The 20,252-nt window shown below is 40.3% G+C and overlaps 1 protein-coding gene and 1 pseudogene across 1 annotated transcript; both read left to right on the top strand.

Moving 5' to 3' along the window:
* Positions 1–2,266: 2,266 nt before the first annotated feature.
* On the top strand, positions 2,267–5,815 carry LOC118774360 (GTPase IMAP family member 7-like). The gene is made up of 2 exons (XM_036523730.1): positions 2,267–3,155; positions 5,601–5,815. Exons 1-2 carry the CDS (start codon positions 2,267–2,269, stop codon positions 5,813–5,815), a joined length of 1,104 nt encoding a protein of 367 aa, XP_036379623.1.
* A 3,017-nt stretch (positions 5,816–8,832) lies between these two features.
* Positions 8,833–18,447, top strand: LOC118774452 (annotated as a pseudogene).
* Positions 18,448–20,252: the final 1,805 nt, after the last annotated feature.

A 20,252-nucleotide genomic window follows, 5' to 3' on the forward strand; every position in this document is an offset into this window, starting at 1 on the left:
AGTTTACAGTGGAATCACTGGCCATCTTCCAACACAGACTGAAGACCCACCTCTAGAGACTGCATCTTGGTTCCACCTCAGTCCCCACCCCCTCACATCTACTACTTGCATTACTTGCTGTTTATTTTAGTATCACAATGTACTGTACTTTGGATTCTGTGATCTAGTTACTGATGTATGGTAGCGTAATTGGCTTCCCTTGTCTAGTCAGGTTGCACAAGTTAACCTGTGGTAGGGCTTGAATAGTGTGATGCTCACACTCATTGGTCTGGAAGTGGTGTTACGCCTGGTCTGACACTGTTGCTCCTTCAACTTGAATGGATACACTTCTGTTCTTTTGTGCTGGAAGTTGCTCTGGATAAGAGTGTCTTCTAAATGAATGTAATGTAATGTAAGGGGACCCTTTTTTGGATCAAAAGCTCCCCAGTCCAGAGACTAAAATTACAATGGTCTAACGCATAAAATAGTGGTTCAGCTATACAGTGCGCACAGTGCTAGTATCACTAAGGTTGGGGGGTTCAATATCCACCTTGATCTCATAAAATATATGTATTCACTGTACTCTCAGTAACTCTGGATGAAAATGCCAGCTAGTATATATTAAGTATTATAAAATATCAAAAAGTAAGCACTACAAATATTCCTTTCTCAACCCAAGCCTAAGCACCAGGAAAGATGCTTAAGAGCATGATGGTCTCATTGCGAGGAGTTTCCTGCTTTGAACACAATATTCTAATGCATACACTGACAATTTTTTTATCAATTTTTTTTTTCAAAACTAGTCATGTTACATCTGTCCAGTGATGAACATGCTTGATTACTGCAGTAAGTGTAGTGCACATGCAAAAATGATGATGGATAGGGAAATCTTTGTTACAAATATATGTCACACACACTAACTGAAGGAAAAAAAACATAGACCATTGGATTTGAACACACGACTGCTTATTTTTAATGCTATTGGTTGATGCAAATGATGGCATCTAAAAGTGGGCGTGATTAAATGCAAAAGACATTCATATGAAGGAACAGCAGTAGACAGATTCACACAAGCGATTCAGCGATCTTGCCACACCACTACAAAGATGAGTGACTACATGGCTCTTCTGGGTATGTATTCTGGATTCATATATTTTAATTTTTAACTGATAAAGTCACAAGTATCTTAAACTCAGCACAGGTTTTCTTTGAGTAGATGAGCAAGTTCCCATTGTATATGATTCACTGAGAGGTTGTTCATAATTTTAAACATCAAAATGTGGAGAATGGGGTTTTATCACAAATTCAATACGTTCATTACGCTATTTAACATGAACACACTCACAGTGTAATTCATACTACATATTCAGTCAAAGAAAAGAAACAACTAAGGTTTCAAAAAACACGTGCTTTCAGTCATTCGGAAAACATTTAGAAAACTAAAATTGTAGATGTGGATTCCGTAGACATTTATTCAGACCAATATTTTTCATGTTTTAATAATACCAGTGAATACAAACAATATTTAAGTAAATTTAGTGCAGCTGTACTTACAGCGATTAAACTGGATGCTGTACCAAGCGCTTACAAACTTCATACAAATAGCCCTCAGGTGATAAACGGTAGGAGACTGCATGGAATTGGTTTTGGTCTTAGGTTAGCTCCGCAATGATATAAAATTAGCCTACAACTCAAACCAACGTCCGATTGCAGCTGGACTGAAATCGCAACGATAACAATCGATTGACATGCGATACCAGATCGCAAATTATCTGCCCAGTTCCTGCTGGCACGCCGGACCGGTGTAAATGGCTGCAGCAAACTAGAGACACTTGAATGCACCTCACTTAAATTGCGAATGGAATCAGAATGATGTTATAACAAATACATGACAAGATTAGTTTAAACGTCGACTCCTCTTCGGTCAAGTCCCTGTTTGCACACACTACGAGTTTAAACTATGATTTATTAGTTGATATAAATTAGTAGCTATTAGTCTCTGGTTGATATTTGCCATGTGTATGTTTAAATAATAGAAAACTGCTTCATAAGTTGTTGTGTGTACTGCCTTTCTTTTGCAAGCCTTCTTTTTAATTTGTAGTCAGAAATGTTATACAGAATCAATTTACACTTAGTTGTTTAGCAGATGCTCTTATCCAGAGCAACTTACCTGGGTCACAATTCTTACATGTTATTCCTTTATATATCTGAATATATCTGAATATGAGATTATATACTGCTATTTGTGAATTTTATACATTACCAATAAGTGCTGTGTAATTATTCTATGGTAGAAGATGACGACGATGATGAACTGAGGATTGTGCTGGTTGGAAAAACAGGAGTTGGAAAAAGCTCATCTGGAAATACAATCCTTGGGGAAGCGGTGTTTAAGGCTGAGATCAGCCCCTCCACGGTAACACAGAAGTGTAGAAGAGAAAGCCGAAACATTGATAACAGATATGTTGCTGTAGTTGACACTCCAGTATTGTTTGATACAGAGCTTCCTCGAAGTAAAATAATGGAGGAGATTGTGAGAGGCATTTCTATGATGGCCCCCGGGCCCCATGTGTTTCTAGTTGTGATGCAGCTGGGGAGATTCACACAAGAGGAGAGTGAAACAGTGGAGCTCATTAAAGAACTGTTTGATGAAGAAGCATACCACTACACAATGGTGCTTTTCACTCGGGGAGATGAATTAAAAAGAAGTGATGAAAAGGAGAAAACGTTACAACAGTTTTTAAGTGGAAACTCTTCTGGATCTGACAAACTTGCCAAGGTCCTTGACAACTTCGGGAATAATTTTTTTGCCTTTAACAACAAAAATACAAATGACCGCACTCAGGTCACAGAACTGCTGAAGAAGATTGACACAGAGATTGTTAAGAAGAATAAGGGAGGCTACTACACCAATGACATGTTACAAGAGGCAGAGAGAGCCATCAAGAAGATGATGGAGAAGATTCTGAGGAAGAAAAAAGGTGAGATACAGAAGAAGGTGGAGAAACTGAAAAAGCAGTATGAAGGAGAGGAACTGCAGCGAGAGATAAATGACTTCATGAGACAGTTGAGAAGAAGGGTTAGAGAAGAAGCCCAGAGAGATAATGAGTTTATCAGAACTGTCCTGATCTCACTTGGAATAATATTTGCGGCTGTGGCAGCTGGAGCAGCAACAGGTGGGGCTGCTAGTTTCGCAGCTGTAGGTTTGGGAATTTTAGAGTTGATAGGAATAGGTGCTGGGGCAGGGGCAGCAGTGGGAGCAATGGGAACACTGGCAGCGTTCAGAAGGCAAATTAAAGACACAGCTTCTCGATGCAGCTTGCAGTAATCAAGGAAAATGTTAAAGTTCACCGAAACAGATCACAGCAGACCCTCACCTTTTGCATATTTGCCATTTGAAGTTTTTTTTTAATGTATTACACATTTATTTCAGTTTTACCTAAACACACATATTAATTGCTTACTAACTGCATTATTATATTACAGTGTTTTTTTGTGTGTGTCATAACCCCCATAAACACAACCCCCCTTTGTATATGTCTGTTATCAGTACTGTACAGTATTTGTGGATTTGTATGAATCTAAAGAATGAATCCCCTGTGAATGATTGGGGGTCTCTTGTAATATTATTCAACTTAAGAACCACTTTTAGTAATGTCTTCAAGTCCATCTATACAGTGTATTTTTATATGACAGTGATATATGGTACAACCCAAGATTGTACACGTTTTTTTCATAAGATTGAAAAATGTTATAAATGTATCTGAATTTTTTGTCCGCCACATAATGGTTTTATATATAGTCAAGGGTATGATTAAATACTGAGGACATTGTAAATTTAAATGTTCATTCAAAGCTGCTCTGATGACCAAATTATTTCTTTGTTTTAAGTTGTTTGTACTGTAATCATTTTTGGTTTCCATTGTCCAATGACTGATACGAGTTCCCTGAGTGGTTGAGCATAAAGGTTTCCTGATGATATAATCCAGCACTAACAAAGCAGTCTTTCTTTGTTTGCTATCCATTGTCACACTTTATATTTTTTTCATTTGTTATACAATTGCAAGTCTCATCTTTTTCTTCACATTCTTATTCATTGACTAAGGATCAACTCACCAAGAAGACGTGCATGTTTAAGCTGTGTGGGGTTTGCCTTTTGTGCTTTTGCTTTAGCGTAATCAGGAAGTGATTGGTGTCTTCTATTAATTATAACAGACACACATTTTGACATACAAGAATTTGTAATATGCAACTAATTTGCCAGATTGCTGTCCATGGAGCTGACACACTAACAAACTCCACCATGTATTGAAAGCAGTAACTTAACATGTTGTGCTGTGTATTTGAGTAGCTAACTATCATATTGATTATATAATTTAATCTTGAAGCATAAAGGGCTGTGGACTGACTCTCCTTTTTACAAAGTTTATTCAAATTAACATCGGTGACTGTCACAGACAGGTTCTTTCATCAGAGCATACCCCATTTACAGTGACTGAATTCCTTTTAGTGCCAAAACTATGCCAGAACTTAAGTCCTAACATTCAGTAATGAAAGCACAACAACCCAATTAGTGTGGAGGTCCATTTCTAACTACTACTAGTCAGCAACAACCTAAGAACCTCTGAGAGAAGAGGAAACTGTGGGATTCATTTGTTTGAAACTGTCTTTGTGTGAGGCAAAGTTTTTTTCCAGAGTTACTGTTAGCTAGCAAACTAAATAGCTAGCTTGCCATCAGTAGTGCTGAAAGCAACTTTATGAAGCAGTCATGTGCTAGAGAAGGTAAGCTAGCTAGCCAGGTAAAAATAAAGACAAAGAAACACAAAAGACAAGCCCTCCGTGTCGCTCCTGTGGGTGGGCTGGCGGCTCCGGCAGTGACCCTCGTCTTCTCGCTAGCTACTTGTGCCGGCTCCGCGGGATCTCGCTAAGGCAGTGGTTTTCAACCTTTTTGAGCAAATGCCCCCTGACCTCATCATGATGAGCCCCCCCTCCTGCCCCGCCCCGCCCCACGAACAAAAAAACGGGAACAACAGAAGAAACTACTTGGGCAAACGCACAAAAGCTTTTTTTCCCAAGAACACGAATCAAACACGTGAACAGAAACTAATTGCCTGGGCAATGAAAAGGCAGCGGTCCCTCGCGCTGTCTTTAACTTATATTACATCCAAATTTCCAACGGTCATTTTATTGAAGACCGAAGACCAGTTCACTGAACCTAACGAACGACAAAAGTAGGCTGAAATTAACTGAATTCACTGAACTGAATTAAGAAGAAAGCAGGGGCTTTTAGTGTGAGCCCTGGGCTTGGTGGCTCGCTGCCAGCTTTTTCACTGCAGGAGAGAGAGACGTCAGCTTGAGCCTGAGCGCAGCGGAGCTAAACAAATCGAGACGGTTGCGGTATTTGGTCTGCATGTGCAGAGCTTGGCTGATCCCTGCTCAACCAGGTATGATGATCGCTTACATAGCCTAATCATTCGCACAAAGACATCAGAATATGAATAATATTTAATATTTCAAATTCAAATGAACACTGTTTGTAGGCCTACTGACAGAAGCTTAAAAGTTGTGATCAATAACTGTCACTAACGCCCCCCATTTATGCCTGAGCGCCCCCTTTTCAGCTACCTCGTTCACAACGCCCCCCAGCATTGGCGGTATCGCCCTCGTTGAGAAACTCTACGCTAAGGGAAACCGTTCTGCAGCCGGTCCACCCTCTTCCACCTCGTGCCGGGGACTCACGCACACAGAGTATCCACGCACGCCAAAAGAAAAAAAGAAATTAACCGAACGAAACCAAACTCCAAAATCCGCCCCGGGTCGCGACTCCCGGGGTTAAAACCAAAAGACCAAAAAAAAAAAAAAACCAAATCTAAAATAACCAACGTAAAGGCAGCCGTGCCGGCACGTTCAACGAAAAATAAACCAACGAAAAATCCCCACAGTAAAACCCCGTGCATTTGGCTTCCTAGAGTCTCCCTGTGCTACTCCCACTCACCTGCCTAAGTAGTCCTGGCGTCCCCTTAACTAGATAGGCAGCAGGTGCGGCGCACACACCGGCAGCGAATCCCGACAACAGCCCGATAATTTCGCCCGACTCCTCTCGTTTTCCCAGGGAGTACAGCGCGTCTGCTTATCGCCTTCAGGAGAAACTCGTAATAAATACAACGTAATAAATAGTTGTATTTCACCCAGGCCCAAAGTCACAGAATACAGCCCTGGAAGTGGCTGGCAACCAAGTAAGACACACACAGACCAAAAGATGCACTGCCCAGCTAGGTTAGCAAGACAGACAGACTAGAGGGAGATGCACTGCAAGCTAGCACATCAACTTAACGTTAACGTAACGGACGCTGACGTCAAACTTGGAGAGGAGAGAACACGCGTTTACCCGATTACTGTTCCTGCAATTCACTCTCATTGTGGATTTTTTTTTTCTTTTCTTGACCAGGATAGTTCCTCTTCATCCTCTCATGCCTGAGTATAGGTGACGCTCACAGAGGGCAGAAGCGGTCCAGGCTAAATGCCTTCCTCTCTGCACATTACAATATCTTAGTTTCCCTAAAACGACGCAACTGTGGTAAGAGTGCAGTTTTTTCTTATAGGGTCAAGTAGGTGGTGAATCCCAACTATTGTTAAGTTAGATGCTTGTGCATGTTATTAGTAATAAACATAAGTAAACGCCTGAAAATCCCATATAAGGGCATTATGACTTCCGAGCCGCAGGTACAGCCAATGCTGCCGAAAGGGAAAAATGGAAGACATTTTCCCTGATTCAGATTTGTAAACAATTGACGGAGGTGGATGCAAGAAAAAAAATGTATATATTTTGTAGTGTGAGTAGTGGAGTGTACATCACTGGTTGAAATTAGCACAGCTTTGATAAGGCTCCATTATTTAAATCAATTTTTAGATCAAAAAGTTGTCCTGATGTTGTCTTGTCTGATAATAAAATGTGTATGTGACACATAAAGAGTGTGTGGGAGTAGATGTTACAAGTCATTTGCTGAATTCATCTAGCTAATAGTTGACATTGCACAAGGATAGCCTACTTAACTAGATCAGTGATCTATAACTATTTTGCTTAATAATGACTGGTGTGGCCAATAAATTGGCCAGAGCTGTGGTGATATAACTGGGTGGAGAATGTATGTTTATGCCTTTTAAATAATGGTTCTGTTTCTATATATATTCATCCATGGTCATGTTAACTGTTGTTCTTTTAAAAAATATGATGTTCCATTAACTCTTTTTAATGACTGTTATAACAACTATATTTTCAATACTCCTAACCTGTCTTTCCTTGTCCAATTTTTTTTAAAGCACAAGAATCACATGCATGTGTTTGGCATCTTAAAGGAGGACCCTACCACTCCAAGAAAGTGATGTAGTTTGGATACAGGAATTTCATTAAATACTCGTTATGTTGTAAATTACCCTCACGTTAAAGAGGATATGAACTTATTCAGTTCCAGTTCTCTTTTCATTTTGTGGAAGCTGAACAGTTTTTTTTTTTGGTCAAATTGAGCATACCTAGCTGTTACAGGTTCCACATAAACTTCAACTTCACTTACTGTGTCTACTGACCTTGCTTAAAGTATTTGCTACAAATGTGGCTGCTAGACAGAGGCATTAGGATCCCTCAAAAAAAAAGTTTTACATGCCCCTTTCAGTTCAAGACCATGTTCATCTAATGAAGTGGTGATGTATTGTGAACAAACATACACTGTCATGATGGCAAAGTAAATCATTGCAAAAATATGCTACCAAAAGGTGATGGAAAGGTAATTCACTGTAAGTAAAGATGCTACCACAACCTGGCTAATTATTATTAGGTGTCTCTGAGAAGCAAAATATGATAGGAAGGTAGTCCATTATGAAAACAAGCTACCACCACCTGAACAGATGTTTCAGATGTTCCTGGGAAACAAAATGTAAGGAAGGCAGCAAAGTAGACACATTTGCAATGTACAAAAGCAATTACAGTACACATCATATTTTACTATGGTAAATGTTTTCAAGGTAGGGAAATATAACACTACACCATCAGTGTCTCTGGTACAACAGAGAAGCAAACCAGGAGGTAAGTGGAAAAATTATGATATATGGCAAACTGGAATATTTTACTGATGAATATTATGTGCTGTGATGGACCAGATAATTGAATGGAGAGAAATGTAAACAAAGCTATCTATCACTCAGTAACTATTATGGATTAGCAGATGGTAATAAAGTGCAAAAAGTAAATAAAGGTAAGAAATGTAAAATGACACATCTACACTGTCTGTCTCTGTAAGACTGGTTCTGTTTGGTCAACAAATCAAGCATTTTAAATTCCAATTTATGGTAAATGTTAACACACTACTGGACGAAATACACACCTATACCAGATTTGACACCAAAGACAGTCTTAATACATTACATTACAGTCTAAGTACATTTCCAAAACAATATTATGCAATACTTTCTCAATCGTTTCACTTCGCCCTGTGGACCCATTACTGTTTTTTTTTGTAACAGTATTAACTTCATTCACAGTCACTGGCAGAGTAAGGCTATGTTTCATAATGTTGGGTGTACAGCATGCTCAAAAATGACCTGCATACATAACCTCCTATTCCTGGAAAACTTTCACATCACTTGAAAATTTACTAATGTCTTGCAACCGCACTATATGATTATCGAATGCGCGCTTACAGAAGGAAACTTGCAGAGCATTGGATTTAAACCCGCATAAGTCCAAAGAGCTATTGGCTGAGCCAGGTGATTGAGTCTACCACTGGGCGTGTTCAAGTGTCAGCGACATTCATATAAAAGAGAAAACAGCGCAGACATTGCTTCACGTAGAAACAGAGACGTCAATACCCCACTTTTAAGAAATCCTGACACACCGCTACAAAATGAGTGACAAGATTCCACTTACGTATACAGGTATGTATTTGTAGATTTGTGTTTTCATTTTTAACTTTCATAACAAACCCACAAAAAGTCTCTTAGTTGGTCCAGCCCGTATCCATCAAGCGTCTGAGGACTCGTAAGAATCCTGCTAGATGCGCTTTTAGAAGTAAAAATGAGTCTTATTCATTGTGTTTCCTACTATTAGCTGTGAGACCACTTACTCGCTTAGATCTGTTGATTTACGACATGTGAATTGCCGCAAAAGAACGCTAGTGATGACGTTTTAACAGTTCTTCTCATAGGTTGAGAAAACGCCAAATAAATGCAATCGTTGAAAGCAGAAGGTGCTGCTATTTGTGAAGATGATCAAATATTTCATAAATGTGATTAACAAATTAGCACGGATGGTTTTCACTCGAAGTCAACTTGAAGGCAACAAAACAAGTGAAATTATTTTGTTAATTACTGCAATGATAAAATGTTGCTCAAGGCTTTATAATTTTAATTTATTCAGATTAATATCGCCTTAATTTGCAACCTCTTCCCTTCGAGGACAATGGACTTCAAATCTCACATATTGCCACGCGATTTCGCAGGTTGTAGATATTTTACAGAATTGTGTAATGCCGGGTTCAGACTACACGATTTTTTTTTGTTTTTCCACAACGGTCACCATGTCAGACTGGGGATTCATAATGTCATAAAATCTTGCCTCGTCTTGGTCGGGAGACTGGCAACACTACAAGTTTGACCCCAACCAACCATCGTTCACGTCCTTGCATGTCGTCGGGGAGGTGGGTTAAGAAAGTGTCCATCATGGCTACAGATGCGCTGTGTGTGATGTTGGCGGTCTTCTGTTCAGAAAAGAACGAGAAGAATAAAAAACAATTGTGGACCCGTTCCTGGGTGTCACGAAGAAGACAGTATGGGTTGTCTGTCCTTCAAAGAGAACTTCAGGTAACGAATGTGTTATGTCAAGAACATTACATGAAAGTAGCTCTCACACCCTCTCCCAGTCAGCCAGCTCAGCCACGCCCAGTTCAACTCGGCTCTACCACACCCACTCAAGCGTAAATTCAGCTCCAGTTCTTTTCATTGACCACCGCCTGAAGTGACGCATATGCGTTCAGTTTACTTACAAACGTCATAGCCCTAGGCGCAGATGCAAGTCCGGACCTCGATCCGCATCCGGACCGACCCAGCCCTTACCTCGTGTTATGAATACAATAATACCTTATGAAGTGTAACGTTTTCTATTTTGAAATAAATTGATCAATAAATTGTTAGTGGCGTTGAATATACAGTGTAGCTGGAGATCATTCACAGCGATCCTGTCCCCAGATGAATGTGGTTTTAATGTGTCTCATTTCCCTATCGTTGACATCGTTGTCATGGCGACGTTAGCTGCTGGAGAGTGTTGTGTGTTGTTGCTGCCGAGTTCACGCGTTACACCGGAGAATTTATCAGCTCCTAAATCGCAGATACAGAATGTGCCTCGTTGTCACTAGTACACGATTTCTACAACTAGTGTAAACGTAGTTGTGAGTTCAACAAATACTGCAGGCCTAATAGCCTACTTATTTGTCGGAGGAGGGTTAACACGCACGCGTACAAAATTTACTTAGGCCTACGTTTATTCACAGGACCTAAAAAAAATATACAGATTCGACACAAACCTAATGGCCGCAGAATCACCAACCGGCATACAAGACACCCACGCCCCACATCAAACCCAGCCTAATCTATTCCTCTCTATGGCGGTTTTATTCTGGGGAAGGGACTGGCCATTAACTCCGGTCAGGGGCTAACTCACCCTAGTCTGCTCAGTGTGGTTAATCGCTGAAATGTCCAAGCTAAAACGACATACTACACGCATACTCGCTAACATCGGCTCAAAAGGGAGTAGGCCTACTGGTTCAGTTCGTCAACGTCTCTCAATTTTCCGCAGCGCAGAATCCGGCAGCAATTAACCCACAATTCCAAGGCTCTCCCTCATTTCCCGAGCTCTGCCCTTTTTATACCACCCCTCTCACTCCGCCAGCACTTAAACATGTCACCGATTTCAATAAGCCACAGGTGTGCCACCCACCTGCGGCTATGGCAATCTCAGTTCATCACCGGGGGCGTGATCGACGTGGCCAGGGGGGCGTGGTCGACGTGGCCAATAAACAGCGTTCATTACAATACCGATTACTGTTATTACTGTAATTCCATGCAACGAACAGTTAGGCCCTACTGTAACACTTTATGTGTAACCCCAATTAAAATAATATTACCGACGTTTAAAAATAATATAGGCCTACTGTTACTATTCCTAATTTCCATGTTTGCAGAGAACACTCTGTCATCCTATTGGTCAACTTCGGAACACATCGTAGGAGATTCTCAAAAATTCTGACATACTAGACTTTTCATCGGGGTGTCGTGGGGCGTCCCAGACGCCACATTGCTGTTCGTTGATTATGTCACATTACAAGAACCGTTCGTCATTCGGCGTCGTTCTCCATGTTCACATTCGGGCCTGACGCTGGAAATTTGCCGGCTACGACAAAATCATGTCAAAATCGGACTGAAATCGCGTAGTCTGAACTCGGCATAAACTGTTGTCATGCAGCTGGCTTTTTCGGCGCTGTTGCTAGATTTATTCATAACATGTCTCTACAATACAACGCATGATCTTATGAACCCCATAGATGAAATAACTGATATGTGAAACATTGTAATTTATGGATTTCACTGCGACACTAATTAGTGAATAAGTAATGTGGGCTGAAATCATTTTCAAACAAAAGCTTTTCCCCGTTACCAAGTGTCGCAGTTTAAAATACATATGGGCTACGTGTTGGCGTTCTTCTCACATAAGGAGAAACAACGTCTCTAACGAGATTGGTGACAAATAAAACAGCGTCCTTATCGACCGATAGCGGACCGATATCTCCGTATTGTCAGATGTAGGCTATTCAAAACGTATTTGCTCTCGCGAAAAAAAAAAATCGTGCACGCTGCCTCGATGTTGCCACCTGTCGGCAGTTCTTAACAGGTTAGGACAGTTCGCGAGGAGGCTGAAGAATCTTGATATAGCACTTTCAGGAGCACTTAAGTTCTATTTCCTTCCTGAGACGAAATGTGTAAAAGTTGTTGACAGTTTTTGTCCATTTTGTCCATTAGTTTCTGTCTACAAATTAAATGTCATCTCCCTTCGGATTAATTCCTTATTTGAATACATTTGTTTAAATTTTTAGGTGAAATTCCTAAAATGTTGCCCAGATAATTTATATTTGGCATTTATATTCATAAGATGAGTATTATATTCACCCCATTAATTTGTGCCTCATGTGAGGATAGCTATATCCGCTACATTACATCGTACCCCGTGTGAGGAGTCTAGAAAGGAATAAGATGATGTTTCAGTTCAAATTCAAAATTTCATCTTGAAAAATAAGGAATGGACCTAGAATCTGGTTGCATCCAAAAAAATGTCACATTACTGGAATAAGTAAATTCAGCTCAGCTGTTCTTAAATTGTTATCAGTGCATTTGAGCGATCTTACCTTATGTTGTGTTCATTAAGATCAACAGGTTCCTGTTACAAACTCGCAGGTCCATGAATCTGTGTTACAATGTGTTCAATAGGTTGGTGATGAATTTAACCCCTGGAATTTTTAATGATAATAGCTGTTATGCATTTGCTATGATTCTTGTTGAAATTTGGCATGCCTTCACTGAAATAATGGAAAATTGGTTTAGAACTTGGACTTTCAGATTCTTACATGTGATAACAATGTCTATTGCCCAGTGCAGATCATTTATCCCTAATTGTCAGCTTGTATAGTGTACCAGGTACGCTTAAGAACATATGATGACGAGAACAGGCCATTCGGCCCAACTAAGCTCGCCATTTCTTAATTAAAGAGTATCCAAAACTGCATCAAGTCTAGACTTGAACACAGCAAGGGTCTTTGCCTCAACTACATGACCTGGCAACCTATTCCATGTATTGATAACTCTTTGCGTAAAACAATATTTCCTTATATCAGTGCGGAACTTACTCTTAACTAGTTTCCATTTATGTCCTCTTGTTTTACAGACTGAACTCACCCTAAAGAATCTATTATAGTTAACCTTATTGATTCCTTTTATAAATTTAAATAACTCAATTAAATCACCCCTAAGCCTCCTCTCGCTTAGTCTAAATAGGTTAAGTAACTTGAGTCTTTCCTCGTAGCTTTTATATTTCATGCCAGGAACTAATTTAGTTGCCCTTCTTTGAACCTTTTCTAGAGCTTCGATATCTTTTTTATAGTGCGGTGCCCAGAACTGCACACAGTATTCCAGGTGCGGTCTGACTAAGGCATTGTATAATTTCACAATGTAACCTCATTAGATTTATACTCAATACTTTTGGCTATATATCCCAGCATCCTGTTGGCCTTTTTTACTGCTACAGCACACTGCCTAGATCCTGTTAAGCTTGGGTCAACCATTACTCCCAAGTCCTTTTCAAAATGAGCACTTTCTAGTTTTTTTCCACCCATGAAGTAGTCTTGTCTAAGGTTCTTATTTCCCACATGCAAGACTTTACATTTATCTAAATTGAATGTCATCTGCCAGGTATCTGCCCACTTTTGGATGCTGTTTAGGTCCTGTATTACCTTACTTGATTCTATACTGTTGGCTAGACCCCCTAGTTTTGTGTCATCTGCAAATTTTAACCTCTGCATCAAGATCATTTATGTATATAAGAAATAGCAAAGGCCCCAACACCGATCCCTGTGGGGCTCCACTTCGTACAGGACCCTGTTCTGACACATTTCCTCCCACAGTTACAGTCTGCTTTCTATTGGACAACCAACTTCGAACCCACTCAGTGATAGCTCCTGTAATTCCTGCAGATGTCATTTTCAATATGAGTCTCTTGTGCGGAACTTTGTCAAATGCCTTTTGAAAGTCCAAATAGATAATATCATAAGCTTGGTTTGAGTCCAGAAATGCTGTAGCTTCCTCAAAGAAGTCCAGGAGGTTTGTTAAGCATGACCTCCCTCTGCGAAAACCGTGTTGGCTATCATTTAGAACACCATTTCGTTCCAGGAATAATTCCAAATTATCCCTAATGATGGATTCCAGTATTTTGCATGCGATACAGGTTAAGCTGACAGGCCTATAATTTCCTGTTTCAGTCCGGTCTCCTTTCTTGTAGATAGGTACTACACTGCCATGTTTCCAGTCATCTGGTATTTCTCCAGTTTTAAGGGATTGCTTAAAAATAACTGTCAGAGGCTTGTAAACCACCTCTGCTAGTTCTCTGAGAACTCTTGGATATATTCCATCAGGGCCTGCTGCCTTATTTGTTTTAAGTTTTTGAAGTTTATCTAGTACTTCTGCATCATTTAAATCAATTTCCTCTATAAGTCTCTGAGGACTGACTGCACCTGAAGGCATATGTGAAAACACTTCACTAGTGAAACTCTCTACAAAGTAACTGTTTAGTGTATCCGCAATAGCTTTATTATCATAAACCATAACCCCATCCTTATTTTTTATACCTCTTATTTCATCCTTAACTATCCTTTTTGACCATAATATTGAAAAAAACATTTAGAGTTGCTCTTTGCATCTAGTGCAATCTGTCTTTCAAAACACCTTTTAGCTTCCCTTATTTTTTTCTTAACTTGAGCTCGCATATTACTGAATTCAATCTTATTACTATCTGAGCTCTCCAACTTGTATTTTCTACATAATTTCCTTTTTTGTTTCAAACTGTTCCATAGCCACTTATTCATCCACTGTGGATGCTTCTTTTTCAGCTTTCCTTTTCTCACTTGCGGAATGAATTTACGCTGTACATCCAGAATAATCGTTTTAAATATGCACCACATTTCTTTGACAGTTTTACCATCTAGAAGAGGTACCCAGTTTATATTCCTTGTATAATCATGCATCTTAATAAAGTTAGCTTGCCTAAAGTTGAATACTCTAGCATTGGAGAATGCAGACTTAACTTGCCAAAAAACTTCAAATGTAATTGAACTATGGTCACTTATACCGAGTGGTTCCCCTACCTCAATACTGCCGATTCTATCAGGATTATTACACAGAACCAGATCTAGGATTGTGTTCTCTCTCGTGGGTTGAGCAACAGACTGTATCAAAAAACAGTCATTTACAACATCCAAAAACTCTTCCTCACATTTACCCTGACCTGACACAGCTTCCCAATTAATTGAAGGGTAATTGAAGTCCCCCATTACTATTGTCTCACCCTCCTGACATGCTAGTTTAATGTTATCAAAGAGCATTGCTGTCTGAGGCTGATGGCCTATAGCATACTCCAACATTCAGACCTTTTTCATTGTCCCCCAATATCTTAATCCACATGTCTTCACTAACACCAAGGGGCTCCATTCCTGGTATTTCCTGAATATTAAGATTATCCTTTAGATAGAGAGCTACGACTCCTCCTCTTCTATTGATTCTATCTTTTCTTAGCAGCTTGTATCCCTCTATGTTGTACTCATCCCCATCCCCTGCACCTAGCCACGTCTCTGTAATCCCAACAACATCAAAGTTACTATTACTCATAACAGTTTCCAGATCGAGAATTTTATTTTTTATGCTTCTAGCATTTAAACAGACGAATTTCAGGGTACCACGTGTGCCTCTCCTGCCCTTCACCCCTGCCCCCAACTGCTCAGAACCACCTCTATTACAGTGCTGCTCTGACTGATTTACAAGCATCGTTTCCTCTCTACTAATAAAATATTTAGCCATGGTGTGTTCTATTCCGGCAGTCTGTCTATCCCTACCCATCTGACTGTATAAACTCCCTGCCCCCCCAGACCCTAGTTTAAATAACCCTCTGCTACCCTAAGCATACGCTGGCCCAGTGCAGCTGTACCCCTCCGGTTCAGGTGCAACCCGTCCCGCTTGTACAGGTCACCCCTGTTCCAAAAGGAGTCCCAGTGCCCCATAAACCTGTACCCCTCTTTCCTACACCAGGTTTGTAGCCACGTGTTAAACCTCCATATAAACGCTTGCTTGCACGTGGTACTGGTAGAATTCCAGAGAAGACTACCGTGGAGGTTCTGCTCCTAATCTTCCCCGCTAGCTCAATAAATTTTTCTTGCAGAACCCCGAACCTACCCTTTCCTATGTCATTGGCTCCAACATGGACCATGACCACTGGATCCTCCCCCGCTCTGGCCAGGAGCTTGTCCGCACTCTCCATGAGGTCTCCAACCTGGGCACCAGGCAGGCAACAGACCATGCAAGACTCCTTGTCGCGCGAACACACTATGCTATCTACCCCTCTAATGATTGAATCCCCCACTATCACCAACTCCCTTTTCTTGGAGGATGAGGCCACCTGGGTGCCCTGGGGCTCTTCAGTCCTCCCACTCTCAGGATCGTGGGCCAACTCGTCCTGCAGTGGCTCGAAACGGTTGGTCACCGCGATCTCAGGAGATGCCGCCCCTCTTGGAATTTTGTGCCCCTTTCTACGCCTACGCTCTACTGTAACCCAGCTCTCTCGTCCTATCTGGTCTGTATCTTCCCCCCTACCCGGCTTGGGTGAGCACACTATCTCTCTATAAGGCGTACTAATCAGTTCTTGGAACTCTAACAATTCAGGATTACTGTGGAGTCCAGCTAGTTGGGCCTCGAGATCAAGAATCTTGTTCTCCAAGTGCTCAACAAGTCGGCAACGGTTGCAGATGAACTCATTCTGGAGGTCTCCCTCCAGAAATCTGATCATCCGGCAACTCTCGCACAGTTTTGGCCACATTTTTTCCCCTAACTGAAACGCTTTCCCTAAATAAGGATTTACTGCCGAGACAGAATTACCAGCTAAAAAAGTGCTAAAAGCACCGAGGTGGCTCAGAACAGTCAAAGGCAGAAATCAAGCGCAAGAAGTGCCACTTAGCCTAATACAATAAAACTACGTTTACAGTTCAGCAGACGCGCTAACACAACCAGAATCAGAATATCCTAAAATCTGACGCTGAAAAATAGTAGAAAAAGGTAAACAAGCGAACCGGCTAGCTAGCTAAACTACCCGGATAGCTAGCTAAAGTGTGCTACTTAATTATTTAGAGATTTGCTCCTGAGAGGGCGAAAAACCACAAAAAACCTCTCGTTGACTAGAGCCGAATTAGCTGCGATGGAGGAAAAAAAGTGGAAAATTCCCTCTCTGTCCCCTAATGGCAACAAAAGATTCAACTTTAGGAGCAGATCAGACCTACCTTATGTAATAGCTAGGTAAATAGCACCAATTTTTATTTTTATCCTATTGAATGTAATAGCACAGAAACCACAACACAAACAAACACAGCACAAACACAGCAGGAACTTGTCCAAGCTAGAGCAAACAAGCCATACTTGGGAGTATGCTTGCCTGAGATTTTCAGTAATTATACTGTAACTATACATTCTTGGCATACATTTGGGAAAACAGGAAATCAAAGCTAGCGAACAAGCTAGAGATTGTATACTGCTAACTATTTGTGCATTTTATTCTCTACAAATAACTTCTATGTGATTATTCTTTGGTAGACAAAGAAGATGAGGAGGAACTGAGGATTGTGCTGGTTGGAAAAACAGGAGTTGGAAAAAGTTCATCTGGAAATACAATCCTTGGTGAAGAGGTATTTGAAGCTGACATCAGCTCCTCCACCGTAACACATGAGTGTAAAAGAGAAAGCAGAGACTTTGGCGGGAGATGTATTACTGTAGTTGACACTCCAGGGTTGTATGATTCAAATGTTTCTCATAAAAAACTCACAGAGGAGATTGTGAGAAGCATCTCCATGATGGCCCCTGGACCCCATGTGTTTTTGGTTGTGATACAGCTGGGGAGATTTACAGAAGAGGAGAGAGAAACGGTGGAGCTCATCAAAGAAATGTTTGGTGAGAAAGCATCCAGCTACACAATGGTGCTTTTCACTGGGGCAGATGAATTACAAGGAATCAACGGAAAGACAAAATCTTTAAAGGAGTATTTAGAAGGGGGGCATAAAGGATCCTCCCAGCTTAGACAGATGCTCAAAACCTATGGGAATAATTATCATGCCTTTGATAATAACAGTATGAATGACCGCACTCAGGTCAAGGAACTGCTGAAGAATGATTGATACCAAGATTGTTAAGAAGAATAAGGGAGGCTACTACACCAATGAAATGTTACAAGAGGCAGAGAGAGCCATCAAGAGGATGATGGAGAAGATTCTGAAGAAGAAAAAAGATGAGATACAGACGAAGGAAGAGGAACTCAAAAAACAGTATGAGGAAGAGGAATTGCAGGAAAAGATAAATGACCTCTGGAAGGAGGAAAGAAGAAAGGCTAGAGAAGAAGCCCAGAGAGATAATGAGTTTAACAATAATGTTCTGATGTCACTCGGAATAATAGTTGTGGCTGTGGCAGCTGGGGCAGCAACAGGTGGGGCTGCTGCTCCTGCAGTCGTAGGTTTGGGAGTGGCAGAGATGGTAGGAATAGGTGCTGGAGCAGGGGCAGCAGTGGGATCACTGGCAGCAGCTGGAAGGAAAATCAAAGACACAGCTTCTCGATGCAGCTTGCAGTGAACAAGGAAAATGTTCACTGTAAAAAGACCACAGCAGACCCTCACCCTTTACGAATTTGCCATTTGGAGTTTTGAGAATGTATCCCCCACAAATGGAAAGGGTCTCCTTTTATATGATTCAATAAGTAATGAATAGGTTCTGCAAATGTCCTCAAATCTATATATGTAATGTGATATTTTTTCAAGAAGACAGCAATAAAGGAATTATATAACTTGAGTTCAAGATTCGATGGTGCATCTTCTGGGCATCAGCTCTACACTCTATTGTTCTTCATACAGCGCTGGCAGTTTCATTCACACCCCTGATTAAACAGGAATAAATATGGTATAACATAAAAATACATATCTGTACTGTACATATCCTGTCCCCGTACTGTCGCTATACTTGGTGAATGCCCTTTTGTAAGTCGCTTTGGATAAAAGCGTCTGCTAAATAAATAAATGTAAATGTAAATGTAAATAACTGATGTTTTTGTTTCTTAAAAAATATGTTACATTTGACTTTTTAGAGCATTAAACAGGGCCAAGTTATTTGTGCCCAAAATTAATTAATAATATTCCAGAAAGTACAAGGGTTCTTTGTGTTTTGTAAATTCTGTAGTTTATATTTTGTACATCCTCCAAGACACTTACAAGACACTTCCTGTATTGTTGTGGAGCTTGAGAAAATTTACTCTGTGTTTCTTGTGTGTTAAAGATTGCTTTAAAATGAGAGTAAATATGGCCCTCTGTTTTTCTGGAATAAAATGTTTTATTTGTGAACAGCAATACGTTGCTTTCTGTAATGCTAATAAGTATAAAGTGGAAACATTTTTAAGAGGGAAAACAATCGCTTACTCCCTTTTTTCTGTTCTATCATATTTATTTCCCATTTAATTGGAAGTATGAATAAATACAGAGGATAGTGCAGGTTTGAATGTTTCATTTTCACATTTTCTTTAACTTTGAATTTCCACAAGAAAGTAATTCACAGTAACTGAGAAAATGAAATACATAAGGATGCCCATAGAGAGACTTAGAACCGCTCTGAGACATTTTTACCAAATGCTGTTTTGAATGAAATTGTTTCTATACTATGAGACTACTATGATTACTTTCTCTTGCACTATTGTTGATTGATATTATGGGGCTTATAATATATTGATTAAAGGTTTATGGATGTTTCACTGATGAAACTGATGATTTTTTTTCCACTGTTGCATTTTATTTTTTCACTTGTTTAAATAAACATGTTTTCTTTTTAAGCTGTGTGGGGCTTGATTCAGCACAGTCAGTAGGTGAGATTAGTGCTTTCCATTAATTATAACAGACATACATTTTGTGACTTTATTATTTGAAACTAAATTCCAACATTTTTGCCCACGGATTGGGTACACTAATGCAAACTCTCCCATGCATTGAAAATGGAACTTAAATCCGCACCTGATGGAGTTTGAGTCCCAAATGAAAAACACTTAACGTACCCATACATGTAGCTTTTATCCAAAGCGACTTACAAAAGTGCATACAGTAAGTACAGCGACAGTACGGGGACAGGATGTGTACAGTTCCACAATGAGACAGTTCTCAGCTGAGAGCAAGGTCTGTTTGAGGACGCAGTACTATCAGATTTGTACAATTACAGCCTATAGGGCAACTAATACGATACACTTTCGAACAGCAAACTTCAACAACTTCAAACGGCACAATGAGCGTCAGGGTAAAGGCGGCAACAAGAGACAAATTTAAAAGCACAATTTAAAAAGCACAGCAATTTACGACAGCACTGATGGGCGGGGGGAGGGGGCAGCAATTGTGTGCTGGGTC

The sequence above is a fragment of the Megalops cyprinoides genome, chromosome 1 (genome assembly GCF_013368585.1).
Source record: "Megalops cyprinoides isolate fMegCyp1 chromosome 1, fMegCyp1.pri, whole genome shotgun sequence".
Taxonomy (NCBI): domain Eukaryota; kingdom Metazoa; phylum Chordata; class Actinopteri; order Elopiformes; family Megalopidae; genus Megalops; species Megalops cyprinoides.

What these genes read in the sequence shown, in the direction of transcription:
- LOC118774360 (XM_036523730.1), top strand. Translation starts at nt 2,267, where the DNA reads ATGGTAGAAGATGACGACGATGATGAACTGAGGATTGTGCTGGTTGGA. An exon ending in GGCAGCTGGAGCAGCAACAG is followed by an intron (nt 3,156 to 5,600) that starts GTGGGGCTGCTA and finishes CCCCCTTTTCAG; the next exon opens with CTACCTCGTTCACAACGCCC.